The 13,605-nt window shown below is 43.4% G+C and overlaps 1 protein-coding gene across 1 annotated transcript in view; it reads left to right on the top strand.

Annotated features, from left to right (window-relative positions):
• The window catches only part of LOC123768862 (glutamate-gated chloride channel), a 183,858-nt gene that overhangs the window by 151,459 nt on the left and 18,794 nt on the right, over positions 1 to 13,605 (top strand). Inside the window, exons 5-9 of the mRNA XM_045759679.2 lie at positions 3,862 to 4,001; positions 6,832 to 6,908; positions 7,236 to 7,305; positions 11,159 to 11,312; positions 12,204 to 12,286. Coding sequence (XP_045615635.1) covers positions 3,862 to 4,001; positions 6,832 to 6,908; positions 7,236 to 7,305; positions 11,159 to 11,312; positions 12,204 to 12,286 — 524 coding nt within the window. The remainder of the gene's footprint in view (positions 1 to 3,861; positions 4,002 to 6,831; positions 6,909 to 7,235; positions 7,306 to 11,158; positions 11,313 to 12,203; positions 12,287 to 13,605) is intronic.

Genomic DNA, 13,605 nt, shown 5'->3' with positions numbered 1-13,605 from the left:
TTTTCACAGAGGTGAGGTGGTGTGAGAGGTAAGCTAGATGATGAAAACAGTTCAGCAAGAGCAGTTCAGTCCTCAGGGTCACAAGGCTTGTTTCGGTCGAAAGAAGAAGGTCCTGGTCGGAAGCCAGCGAGCTACTGGCGCTGGAACAACCTATCCCGGGGTGGCCATGTTGTGTTCGAAAACGGACGTCCGTCAGTCCACGAGGTCATGGCTTGTTTGTGGTTAACTTTGAGAGGAAGCTAGCCGGTGTCCTGCTAGAGTAAGCGTTTAGCCCCTGCGGTAATTCTGTGGAGGACTGGCCAGTGAATTGCTGGGCAATTGGACTCGCCTGCGGAAGTACCTCAGTAGTAGGGCACTCAGGGAAGGAGCCCTGTAAGGTTGTGATCCAGGGAGGACTCCCTGTAATAGAAGACCGCACAAGTTTCTGAGGTGTCCTGAGTGAAAGTGACACGTAAAGTGCTATCTATATCTATATATATATATATATATATATATATATATATATATATATAATTACCTGTACATAGTATTTAAGTACATTTGATGACGGTTTGTTTAGTGTTGTTTAACCCCCTTTCTCCTTTTGGGTGTCTATTACTGCTGAGTCTTGATCCAGCCGGAGTGGATGTTCCGCAGCCTCGGACAATCCTGTGCGTGTGTTACCGGCTTTCCCAGGGTCTGGTGCTCCCCTGGGGCCCGAGGGTGGTGTTGTGGGGGTTGTGGATGTGGTCTCGCCCTCGTCTACGCTTCCCACTGGGGGTTCCTTTTCCTCCTCCAGCGGCTGTGTCCTCGGCGGGTTGTGGTGGCCCGTTGTCTCGTGCTGTGTGTGTCCCTGTGGACGTCCATGCCTCGCAGTCTTCGGTGATGTGTGATCTGGTGCCCTCAGTCGTCGAGGTTGCATTCGTGCGGGATCGAGCCATGCGTGGTGTTGTGCGTCCACCCAGGGGCGCTGCTGGGGTGCCTCCTGGGAGGACTGGTAGTTCTGACGACCAGCGGCCTGTCTCCAAGCGTTCGAGGTACGCTTGGAGTGTCACCCCCTTGTGGTGAGGCTTGGGCCAACGTGCGGAACTACGGGACCTCCAGGGGTTCTTCCGAGGATTGTGATGGTGTACAGGAGGCCGGTGTGATCCCTGATCGTGGTGCGGTGGTGTTGGTGGCTGGTGTCCCTGTCGTGGAGGGAGGAAGGGGGGTGGGCGGGTAGGGGTAGCTTTGGTTCCTGCTCCTGCTTCTGCGCCCTCACCTGGGCCCCCGTGTGGAGGGTTGTACCCCCTGATGTGGCCGGTGGTGCGTCCAGTGACTTGGCCGTTCTCCTGAAGAAGGACGTTCACAGGGTGGACTCTGTGACCTTACCACCTATCCTACAGTCCACGGTGCTGTCGCCCCATGTGGTACCATCCTCTGGGCTGTTGGCCCTAGTGCAGCTGTCCCCCTGTGTTGCCGCCCCGTGTGCAGCCCCCTCCTGTGCTGCGGCCACTTGTATCGGGCTCTGTGCAGCAGGGAGCTGCTGTTTCGGATTATCCTGTGCAACTGGATCTCTTGTTGCATATGCGTCGCCCCTATGCCTCCAGTTCTCCGGCTGTCTGGGAGGAATGGCGGCGGTATTATGAGCGGTATCCAAGGCATGATTATCCCACTATGTTCCACTCAGACGATATTGTACGTGTCCGATTCGGAGTGACTTGTGTTTTTCTTTTTTCTGTTTGTTCCATATGTATTTTTGTATTTCCTGTGTTTGTGCTGGGTTTGGTTTCGTGCTTGTACGGTACCGTGTTTTTTTTTTTCGGGGGGAAGGGGGGGGGGGGAATATTTAGAGATGACTAGTTTCCCTGTTCTCGTGTTTTATTCATGTTTTACTTGTTATGCTTTTTGACTTGTACATGTGTTTTATGTTTCTTACTGTTTCTGTTGTTATATGCTATCTTACTTGTTCCCGTATTCTACTTTGTTTTAGTGTAACGGTCCCTGTTTTGTTTTCATGAGTTGCTCCGTTAAGATTTGGTGCTTTGGCCCCGTTTTTATTGTTGTTTCTGTTTAGTGTCCTTTTTGTGTAAGTTCTGGCACTCCGGTGTTTGTTTTTATGTATTTATTTTATGTCTATTTGCTATAATTATATTAATAATAAAAAAAAATCGTTTAGACAGCAGTGTTGCCAAGTGTATATAAATGTGACTGTTCTAAACGAGTGTATGGCAGCCAGGTATTTTATTATAAAGTTTCTCGAGAGCCGTAGAATGTGCAATACTTGTAAGACACTAGATTTAACCAGCAATTACCAATTTCACCTGGTATTTAGCATACAATAATTCGTTACAAGCAGAAGTGGCGGCTCCCCTGGCGAGAACCGGCAACTCGCAGTCTCCCAGGATTCAAAAGACAGTTTAAGCAGCCTAGTTTTGTTGGCTGATTTTGGAATACGTTTCTCGTTGAATAATGGTTAAGATGTCAGGTAATGAGTGTGAGTAATGATCTAAGTTTATCTCCAGACATGTGTAGTGATTTAGATGAAATAAATGTTATGCATTAATAATATTTTTCAGCGGTACTGGTTGCTAAAGTAACAGGGTCAGTTACTGTCTCGATGGGGACGTTAGAGCCTAGTTACTGTCTCGAGGGGGAAGTTAGTGCCTAGTTACGGTCTCGAGGGGAAGTTAGTGCCTGGGTTCGTATCCTGGCTGGTGAGGATTGACTGGGCGCCAATCCTTAACTGAAGCCTCTGTTCACCCAGCAGTGAATGGGTACCTGGTTGTTAAACGTTTTGATGAGTCGTATTCCAGGGAAAGTTAGGATTAAGGACCTGCCCGAAACGCTATGTGTGCTGGTGGCTGTACAAGAATGTATGGACGCTTGTATATATAAATAAAATAAAAAAATTGGGGCTAGGCCGAGTGGGAGCTAGGCCAAGTGAGGACTAGGCCAAGCTAGGACTAGGCCAAGTGAGGACTAGGCCAAGCTAGGACTAGGCCAAGAGAGGGCTAGGTCAAGATAGGACTAGGCTAAGAGAGGGCCAGGTCAAGATAGGGCTAGGCCAAGCGAGGACTAGGCTAAACGAGGGCTAGGCCAAATGGGGGCTAGGCTAAGTGGGGTGAGTAAAATATCTAGTGATCACCAGCCTAAATCATAACAGGAATCATCCAAGAGATTAAGTTGTGACAGAGTACCTGTGCCAGAAGACACTGTAACAGTGTTCACTGTGAGCACCAGCAGAGTTAGTGTCGCACACTGATGGGCACTAGAGCCACACAGCCACACAGCCAGAGCCACACAGCCAGAGGCACAGAGCTACACACAGCCAGAGCCACACACAGCCAGAGCCACACAGCCAGAGCCACACAGCCAGAGGCACAGAGCCACACACAGCCAGAGCCACAGAAATGTCGGGAAAATAGTCTTCAACGTAAGAGTCGCAAATAGCTTAAACAGATGAGGTAGAACATCAACTCACTCACATCTCACTTTGCAACTTTAAGTGTAAATGAGCTTGGTAGAACGAGAGAATAAATAGTGCATTAAACTACATACAGTTAGTCCCCCGCCCACTATCACACGCTCTTCCTGCCCACTAACACACCCTCTTCCCGCCCACTATCACACCCTCTTCCCGCCCACCAACACACCCTCTTCCCGCCTACCAACACACCCTCTTCCCGCCCACTAACACACCCTCTTCCCGCCCACTATCACACCCTCTTCCCGCCTACCAACACACCCTCTTCCCGCCCACTAACACACCCTCTTCCCGCCCACTAACACACCCTCTTCCCGCCCACTAACACACGCTCTTCCCGCCCACTAACACATGCTCTTCCCGCCCACTAACACACCCTCTTCCCGCCCACTAACACACCCTCTTCCCGCCCACAGGCTACACAGTCGGTGGACGGCACCAACGACGCAGGCGCCGACGATGAACCACAGGACGAAGGAGAAGGTGCTCCTGGACGAGATCCTGGGGAACGGAACCTACGACAGGAAGATCAGGCCCTCTAACATTCACAAGAAAGGTAGGGGGTGTCACGTGCACACACCCACTCGAGCCGCTGTGACTCCCCACTCTCTCCTTATGTGATGTGATATGAGAGGCGAGACTCGTGTCAAGATCCTCTTCTGTGTTTCGATCCTGGTCATAGATCCACTTCCAAGACATTGGGGCAATGTTGTTGTTGTTGTTTTATACTTAGCTACTCAGAGCAAAATATCCATGTAGCACGGGCTATAGTGAGCCGTAATTGAGTTCGGTTATTCGCAATAAGCAGGTTGTTACTGTGATGTTTGGGTCAAATATTTAAATGGAGGTAGGGGAGAGGGGGGTTTTTCCTCGTTTTCTCTGGTTTATTTTCCGCTTCTGTTTTAGCGCTCTGTTTTTAGTCTATTTTTATTAACATTATCTTGGTGGCGGATGTAGATGCACAGTGTGTACTAGTGAGTCCCATTCTTCAACGGCTTTTCTAGTCACTGTGGACTTTCCATCTAATACAGCTGCTGTTATTGGATGAATGTTGAGTTTGATGCGCAGGGCTTCAGTAGCTTCACATTCCAGTAAGCAGTGCAATAGTGGTGCCTCTGCTTCTGTTCCATAGATATGACATACTTTAACTATTGGGTTTATTACCTCTTAGCAGCACTTGTAACGAAGTCTGAGTCTGTGTATGGCTACTGCAATGTCTCTGGATATCTTTTTGCCAGGCTTGAAAGAAGATCGGAGTCCCAACTCTCTCGCTAGATGGCTTTTTAAATCAATTAGTTCATCTGGATCTTTTACTATAACGAATATGTCATCTACATAACGACAGTATACAGTTGGTTTTTGTCTACTACTGAAGACTCTGTCTTCGATGGTTCCCATGTAAAATTTAGCGAATAACACTCCTAAGGTGAAGCCCATTGCTACTCCGTCTATTTGTAGATACATGTCCCCTTGCGGACTGATGATAGGAGCTTCCTTTGTACATGCTTCGAGAAGGCTCTTCAAGTGTGGCTCGGGTATGTCTAATTTGGGGGTGTTCTCGTCTCTGTATACTCTGTCCAGGATCCTGGGCCAAATTATAGTGTCAACCGGGACGTTGATAAATATGGACTCGACGTCCAGGGAAGCAATAATTCCTTTGAGCTGCGTAGTAGTCTTGATGTAAAAATCCATATTGGTATAAATCCAATATGCCCAGCACTGTCCTTTCACTTGAGAATGAACCATGTAGGTTCGAAACGTTGTGTAAATTTATGATAAATGTAATACATTCTACAGTTAGTTATTTATTTTTCTTCACCTCGAACAAAGATGACATTTGGAGATATCCTCTTCCAATTAAACCAAGATGCAAGAGCACCAATCAGAGGGATAGAAGCCCTAAAAAGAAAATAATCAATTTAGAATATGCAGTCATATTCAATGAAACATGTTTAAATGAAAACCTCCTGCCAGTATACACTAATATATGTATATATTTAATTGTAGATTCCCTTCATGAATATATGCATTTCATCACAGTTTTTTTCTTGTAACTTATTCTTTGTTTAAAGGCAAGCATTTACGAATTACATTATTCCTGAATTCATGATTATATATATATATATATATGCGAACAAGCCTGAATGGTCCCCAGGACAATATGCAACTGAAAACTCACACCCCAGAAGTGACTCGAATCCATACTCCCAGAAGCAACGCAACTGGTATGTACAAGCCGCCTTAATCCACTTGACCATCACGACCGGACAAAATGAGGTGATAGCCGAGGCTATTTGAACCACCCCACCGCCGGCACTCGGATAGTAATCTTGGGCATAGCATTATGCCTAGTAAGCATAGTAATCCGAGTGCCGGCGGTGGGGTGGTTCAAATAGCCTCGGCTATCACCTCATTTTGTCCGGTCGTGATGGTCAAGTGGATTAAGGCGGCTTGTACATACCAGTTGCGTTGCTTCTGGGAGTATGGGTTCGAGTCACTTCTGGGGTGTGAGTTTTCAGTTGCATATTGTCCTGGGGACCATTCAGGCTTGTTCGCATTTGTGTTCCTCACGTGTGCCCCAAAGAATGAGGTGATTTGGTAAAATGCTATGCCCAAGATTACTATCCGAGTGCCGGCGGTGGGGTGGTTCAAATAGCCTCGGCTATCACCTCATTTTGTCCGGTCGTGATGGTCAAGTGGATTAAGGCGGCTTGTACATACCAGTTGCGTTGCTTCTGGGAGTATGGGTTCGAGTCACTTCTGGGGTGTGAGTTTTCAGTTATATATATATATATATATATATATATATATATATATATATATATATATATATATATATATATATATATATATATATATGTCGTACCTAGTAGCCAGAACGCACTTTTTGGCCTACTATGCAAGGCCCGATTTGCCTAATAAGCCAAGTTTTCATGAATTAATTGTTTTTCGACTACCTAACCTACCTAACCAAACCTAACCTAACTTTTTCCGCTACCTAACCTAACCTAACCTAAAAAGATAGGTTAGGTTAGGTTAGGTAGGGTTGGTTAGGTTTGGTCATATATCTACGTTAATTTTAACTCCAATAAAAAAATATTGACCTCATACATAATGAAATGGGTAGCTTTATCATCTCATAAGAAAAAAAATTGAGAAAATATAATAATTCAGGAAAACTTGGCTTATTAGGCAAATCGGGCCTTGCATAGTAGGCCGAGAAGTGCATTCTGGCTACTAGGTACGACATATATATATATATATATATATATATATATATATATATATATATATATATATATATATATATATATATATATATACTGCTAGCCTTAGACTATATCAGCCATATACTACTGATCTTATACTTGCCTCATCTGCCACAGGTAACGACGGGGACTACACTACAGTGGTCATCAATATTATGATAAGATCTATTAACAAGATCGACGATTACCACATGGTGAGTGGAAGGGAGTGGGAAGGAGAATGGGTGGGAGGGAAGAAGAGACAGAAAGAAGAGATAAATGCCGGGAACAGTGTAGTTAACTTAGGAGACAAATGTGTAGATAGATACAGACGAGAGAGAGAGAGAGAGAGAGAGAGAGAGAGAGAGAGAGAGAGAGAGAGAGAGAGAGAGAGAGAGAGAGAGAGAGAGAGAGAGAGAGAGAGAGAGAGAGATCTAATAAAAAAACAGATACAGTCGTAGAGAGATTATTGTACAAATGAACACTGAACTTTCGTACATTCCCCCCCCCCGTATGTTGATTAGTGCGTGTTCTGTTTTCAGGAGTACAGTGTTCAGATGACCTTCAGAGAACTCTGGAATGATGACCGCCTTAACTACAGCAGCGAGGGAGGTAAGGCAGGTGTCGTGTAATCCCAAGTGTTCTAATTACCTCCAAACTCCAGCTGAGAGGGATCTAATGCTCCTCAAGCTATATATATATATATATATATATATATATATATATATATATATATATATATATATATATATATATATATATATATATATATATATATACATCAGCCATTTACGCCAGATTTACGGGCTATTCATGCCTGTGCCACCTTCTTGTGTGGCTTAAGCTTCATCAATCTTACGCCAGATTCCCTATCAGATGCTCATGCAACATCCAAGGCTGTGCCATGTGCACAGTCAATACTCTTGGTACTTGTTGATGTCAAATTTAGCAGCAGATCTGATGTGCTTATTTTAACGCTTTAATTAATTTGTTTGTCATTTTGTGTAATGACTTTTGTCGAGATGCTTTTGTGTCACGCAACAAGGCTTTGTTTTTTCATTGGTCTTTGCAACATGTATTGTTATTAGAATTACTATTATTATTGTTGGATAAAACCCCACACTTGTGGATTTGTAAAATTTATGTAAGGAATTTACACCAAGTCTTTCGCACTCTCCTGAGTGCTGTGTCAAGGTCTGAGTGTGTGGTGAGGACCAGATTACATCTCAACGTCTAATCAGAGTGCGAAAGACTCGGTGTAAATTCTGTACATAAATTTCACAAATACACAAGTGTGGGTTTTGATCCTATGTTATTATGTCTGTGTGAAGACATTACCATTAATTATTATTATTATTAACATTATTGTCATCCACCAATACTTTCACTGTCATCCAACACTCCCTATCATCCACCAGTCAGTGAGCTACAAAATGCTTCCACTACTCATCCACAACTCACCACTCACTCGAACATCAGTCAAAGCGATGTATTGTACTCAACAAAGCCTTTCATTTTGTGTCAACAAAGAACTTACAAAGTAAAGGCTGGAACCCAACAGGTGCCACCCCCCCTCCCCCCCACACACTGTAAACACCATAGACACAGCTACACTCAGAACATAACGAAGAACAAAGCAGTAGAACAGGACAATATAAAAGAGAGCGTGGGAGAGTCAAAGCACCGAACAGGACAATGGGAGAACAGGGCACTATAAGATAGAACAAGGTAATATAACAGAGAACAGAGCAATGTAAGATAACGAGGTGGAATAACATGCAAGGGAACATATCGTAGAACAGGTTAATGTAACAGAGAACAAGGTTAAACTAACAGTCAACAGGACAGTATACAATAGAGCAAGGTAACATAATACATAATAACAGAACAGAAAGCATAACAGTTCTGGCATATAGCACAAAATTGAACAAAATAAAATATAATTCTAGTGCGTAACATCGAACATAACTAGTACAGAACAGGAGAACAACACTGAACAGGGTCTATTGCACACAAACCTGAATTCAATAATTTTTATAAATTTTTAAATTAAAAATTTTCAAGTATAATTTTTTTTAATATTTTTTTTTAAATTTTTAAAATAAAAATTTTCAAGTAATTATTTTAGAGAACAGGAAATAACAGCTGTTGCCTGCGTTAGTGAACATGACAAGAGAACAAAATAAAACAACATTTCACAGAACAGGAAAGTACTACAGATCATTGCTTTGAAAGAACAAAATAGCATAACAAATAGTACAATAGTACTTCGGTGAACAAAAAAAAAAAATCATCAAAATATCAAGAATTATTTTTTGTCACAGAAAACGGAAGAATAAATTCATTTTAAACATGACTAACTTATTTCGTAATTTGTCTCTTTGCTTGTCGCACATAAGTGGACACAATAAACCAATGAGGAGGATGAAGGAGTTTTGGGAATAGGAGGATGAAATTGGTTTTGGCGATGTTCTAGTTAATCTAATTCGTCTGTGATTGGAGGTGATTTGTCGATATTTAAAGTAAAACAAAACGAAACTAATTAGCGTTGATGAGCGTCATAGCCTCGCCACGGACCGTAGAGAGCGAGTGTTACAGACGTCGGAAGAGACTGCAATATTTCCCGTGGCAGCCACCAGGGAGGCGTTCCCTTTCACGCTGGAGATTGTGTCTCGCTGGGAGGCGCCTTCTGTTTTGGTGGGGTAAATGTAGACCTCCTCCGTCCCCCCTTACTCATCACCACCACCGCCCCCCCCCTACTTACTCACCACCTCCGGCCCACTTATTCACCTCGGCCCCCTTACCCATCTCATCCACCTTACCCACCACCTCTAGCCATGATCAGATCCTCACCAAAGAGCACGCAGGCACCCTTACTCACCACTTTCTCTGACCCAAGAATCACTCAGCGGTCATCCGGTCGTCATCCAGCAGACATTCACTGCTCATCCAGCAGTCATAACGGCGCAGACATCCGGATATTATGGAAGTTCTTGCATTCGCAAACCTTTGTAATTTGCTGAGAGACCCTACGATATCCCGCCTCCCCCTTGATTGGTATAAGTAAATAAGGTCTTGTAATCATCTCTGTTTTAACGAGAGAATCCTTCTCCCATCCGAACTATCCGGAAGGATCCAGAGCATATAGAGAGAGTTTGTCTCTGATTAGTTGAGAGTATCTTAGGGATATATTTTCCTCTTTCCTGATTTGGTGAGAGGATGCACGAGGGAACCTTCTCTACGTTCCTGATTGGCTGACTGGAGACAATGTAAACAAGCTATGACGTCATATATCCCCGAGGAGCAGAGAGTCGTTATAATGATAAGGAATTAAAGAGAAATGGAGAAATGGGAGAGAGAGAGAGAGAGAGAGAGAGAGAGAGAGAGAGAGAGAGAGAGAGAGAGAGAGAGAGAGAGAGAGAGAGAGAGAGAGAGAGAGAGAGAGAGAGAGAGAGAGAAAATGAAATGAGGGAGACAAATAGAAGATTGAGAGAAGAGTAAGGTTAAAAAGAGAGAGAGCACAAAAGAACAGGAGAAGGATGAAAAGCAGGAGAAAGAAAGAAAGGAATAAGCAGTAGAAAGAAAGAAAGGAATAAGCAGTAGAAAGAAAGAAAGAAAGGAATAAGCAGTAGAAAGGAATAAGACGAGAGGTATAAGGGATGAACGTTGTGCATATGAGTGGCCTTAGGCATAGTATGTACTAGCTGCATCTAGTAATCTAACATTATGTTTGTAACTCATCTTGTATGTATGTACTTTTACCTCAATAAACATTTATTTATTTATTTTTATTTATAAGGAAAAAGAAGGCCTGGAACTTGGAAGAGAGGAAAGAGGGGCTGGAGGAGATGGGAGAGAAGGAAGAGAGGATGGAGAAAGGATGGTGAAAGGAAAGGAAAGTGAAAGAGAAAGACACTGGAGAGAGAGAGGAACAAGGTTCAAGAACGAAGACTTGAGACACATGGCGAAACATTGTCAATAAATCTTTGAGAACTGGTCTATAAACAAAACTTAACCAGAGAACGAGGTAGTTAGGGTCGTTAGCAAAGTTAGGGTTCAGTTGGAGCGGACTTGACCCTAAACTTGTTTACCCCTATGTCACAAGTGGCTACTTTATTGGTTGTTTATGCAACACTGAGTTTTATTGGTTAAATGGCCCGCGTTCCGAATATTAACACCTGTCGTAACTTACCCATAACTCACCTTTGCTTCAACTTGGCCACCTTCATCCCTGCTACAACTTACCTATCCTTATCCCTTGCCTTAACTTACCCATCCTCACCCCTGTCTACATACATCCACCCCCCCACCCCCCCCAACCTGTTTACACCCTCACGCACACACACACACACACACACACACACACACACACACACACACACTCACAGACACACACACACACACACACCCTCACAGACACACACATCTCCAGCTACACCCATTGACAGTGTGCCTGTGTGACCAGGTCGCATCAAGTACCTGACCCTGACTGAGACAGACAAGATCTGGATGCCAGACTTGTTCTTCAAGAACGAGAAGACGGGCCACTTCCACGACATCATCCTCCCTAACACCTACATCAGGATATACCCCCACGGCGACGTCCTCTACAGCATCAGGTGAGTGGCAGCATCAGGTGAGAGGAACAGCAGAAGTTGATTGATCAAGATTTAATTGAGATTTACAGAGGAATGGAGGGAAATAATTGTAAGTTTTTTTATATATAGATTTCTGTAGGATTAATGGATGGAGTTTTAAGAGGTTTGTAAAAGGGGTGATGTTGAGTTTGTTAAGGGGTAGGTGGGGTTTATTAAGTGTTATGTGGGATTTATTTAAGGGTTTGTGGGATTTATTTATAGGTATGTAGAATTTATTTAGGGTTATGAATGATTTATTTATAGGTAAGATTTATTTAGGAGTAGGTGGGATATATTTAGGGGATACGTAGGAGTAATTTAGGTGTATGCGAAATTTATTTAGGGTATGTGAAATTGATTTAGTATATGGGATTTATTTTGGGGAATGTGAGGTTTATTTAAAGGTATGTGGAACTTTTTAAGGGGTACATATGATTTTGTTATCAAAATGGATTAATATAACCATAAAAAATATTAAATATATATTATTTCTTCTGACTTTGTTGCAATCTTCATATTTTTGTGTTCAAGTGGACATATAATGCAGTAATGTAGATTTAGTAAAAATTCAGTAATGATAAAATAATAATGAGATACTATGCAAATAATGAAGCTAATTCTGGGTAATACTGATAATTATAATAATGCTCAGTTATAACATGGATTGGTGGATTTAACTTTATTTACTCAATAAATCTAGTAAGTTTAAATAAAAGTTTAAATCGAGTGTAACAAAAAAAAATGTCCATAAGTCAAATTAATATAATTAATAGTAAGAGTCTTTCCGCTACATCTCTTCCCTCATACCTCCCTCCCCCTCCTTCTTTTTTCCTTCCCTCCTTCTTCTTCCCCCCCCCCCCCTCCTCCTCACAGGATCTCGTTGACGCTGTCCTGCCCTATGGACCTGAAGCTCTACCCTCTCGACACCCAGGTCTGTGAGCTCCTCATGGCCTCCTGTGAGTACTTGTCTACTCTCGTTCCTGTGAGTGTACTGACTCTTGATGTTCCTGTGTGGGGGTACTGACTGGTGCCACGCCTGTGTGTGGGGTACTGTTTATAGTGTCACTTTTGTGTGTGCTGGCACTCCTGTGAGGGTTGTCTGCTGTGACTCCTCTGAGTACTGAATAGTGCTAATCCTGTGTGTATACTGACTGGTGTAATTGTGTAAATTCCTGTGAGTACTGAATAGTGCCACTCGTGAATGTGTGTATATTGGCTGGTGTCATTCCTCTGAGTACTGTTTACAGTACTTCCTGTGAGTATTGTCTAGTACCATTCCTGTAAGCACTGTCTGGGGTCACTCCTGTCTAGTACCAGTCCTGCGAGTACTGACTAATGATTCTCCTGTGAGTATTGACTCTGGCATCATTCCTGTGGCCACTAGTTGCTGTTACGTCCATCTCCCACAGCTGCTCTCAGAACGAGCATTTAGAGGTCAACTGAGGAATATACGAACCCGTGGCCACCTGCCCCAGACTCCCACCAGTTCCCCTGGGCCAGCCAGCCAGCCAGCCAGCCAGCCAGACAGCCAGCCAGCCAGCCAGCCAACCAGCCAACCAGCCAGCCATTCAACCAGCCAGCCAGCCAGTCAACTAGCCGGCCAGCCAACCAGCCAGCCAACCAGCCAACCAACCAACCAGCCAACCCATGTGGATACAAACAGGAGCTGCCTCGTATATAGGACCAATAAGGCCTTTCCGCAGTCTTCCTTATTTGTGTTTTGTATTGTTGTGTGATGATGGTGTCCACACTACCTAAGTCGCCATGTAACGTGGCTCACACAGCACCTCGCTCCTGACCTACTACACCTCACCTTGGCCCAAGACGCCACGGACCATGTGTGTGTAACAAGGACCAGGCATGCTGTGGACCAGCTCTCTCTCTCTCACACACACACCTGTAATGTCCGTGGAGCTCCGTTGTGCCCCGTCTGTTCTGCCTCAGACATGCACATTTGTAATGGTATGAAGTGAATCATACTCATTCCTATATGGCAATGTGTATGATTCATTCCTATATCCTATATGGCAGCCTTGCAACTAACTGTGAGACACTTGCTGCTTATGGTGGAAGGAATCTGTTAGTAATGCATCTCTTAGTAACTATATAATAATAAAAGTAATTATAATAATAATAATAATCATAATACTAATCATTTTTATTTAAAATGTACCGAAGAACACTGGGGAATGGTTGAGTATTTGTTACATCAAATATATATATATATATATATATATATATATATATATATATATATATATATATATATATATAT

Source organism: Procambarus clarkii, chromosome 1 (genome assembly GCF_040958095.1).
Source record: "Procambarus clarkii isolate CNS0578487 chromosome 1, FALCON_Pclarkii_2.0, whole genome shotgun sequence".
NCBI lineage: Eukaryota > Metazoa > Arthropoda > Malacostraca > Decapoda > Cambaridae > Procambarus > Procambarus clarkii.
The sequence above is the reverse complement of the archived record's forward strand: the minus strand, read 5'-3'. Positions and strand labels throughout refer to the sequence as shown.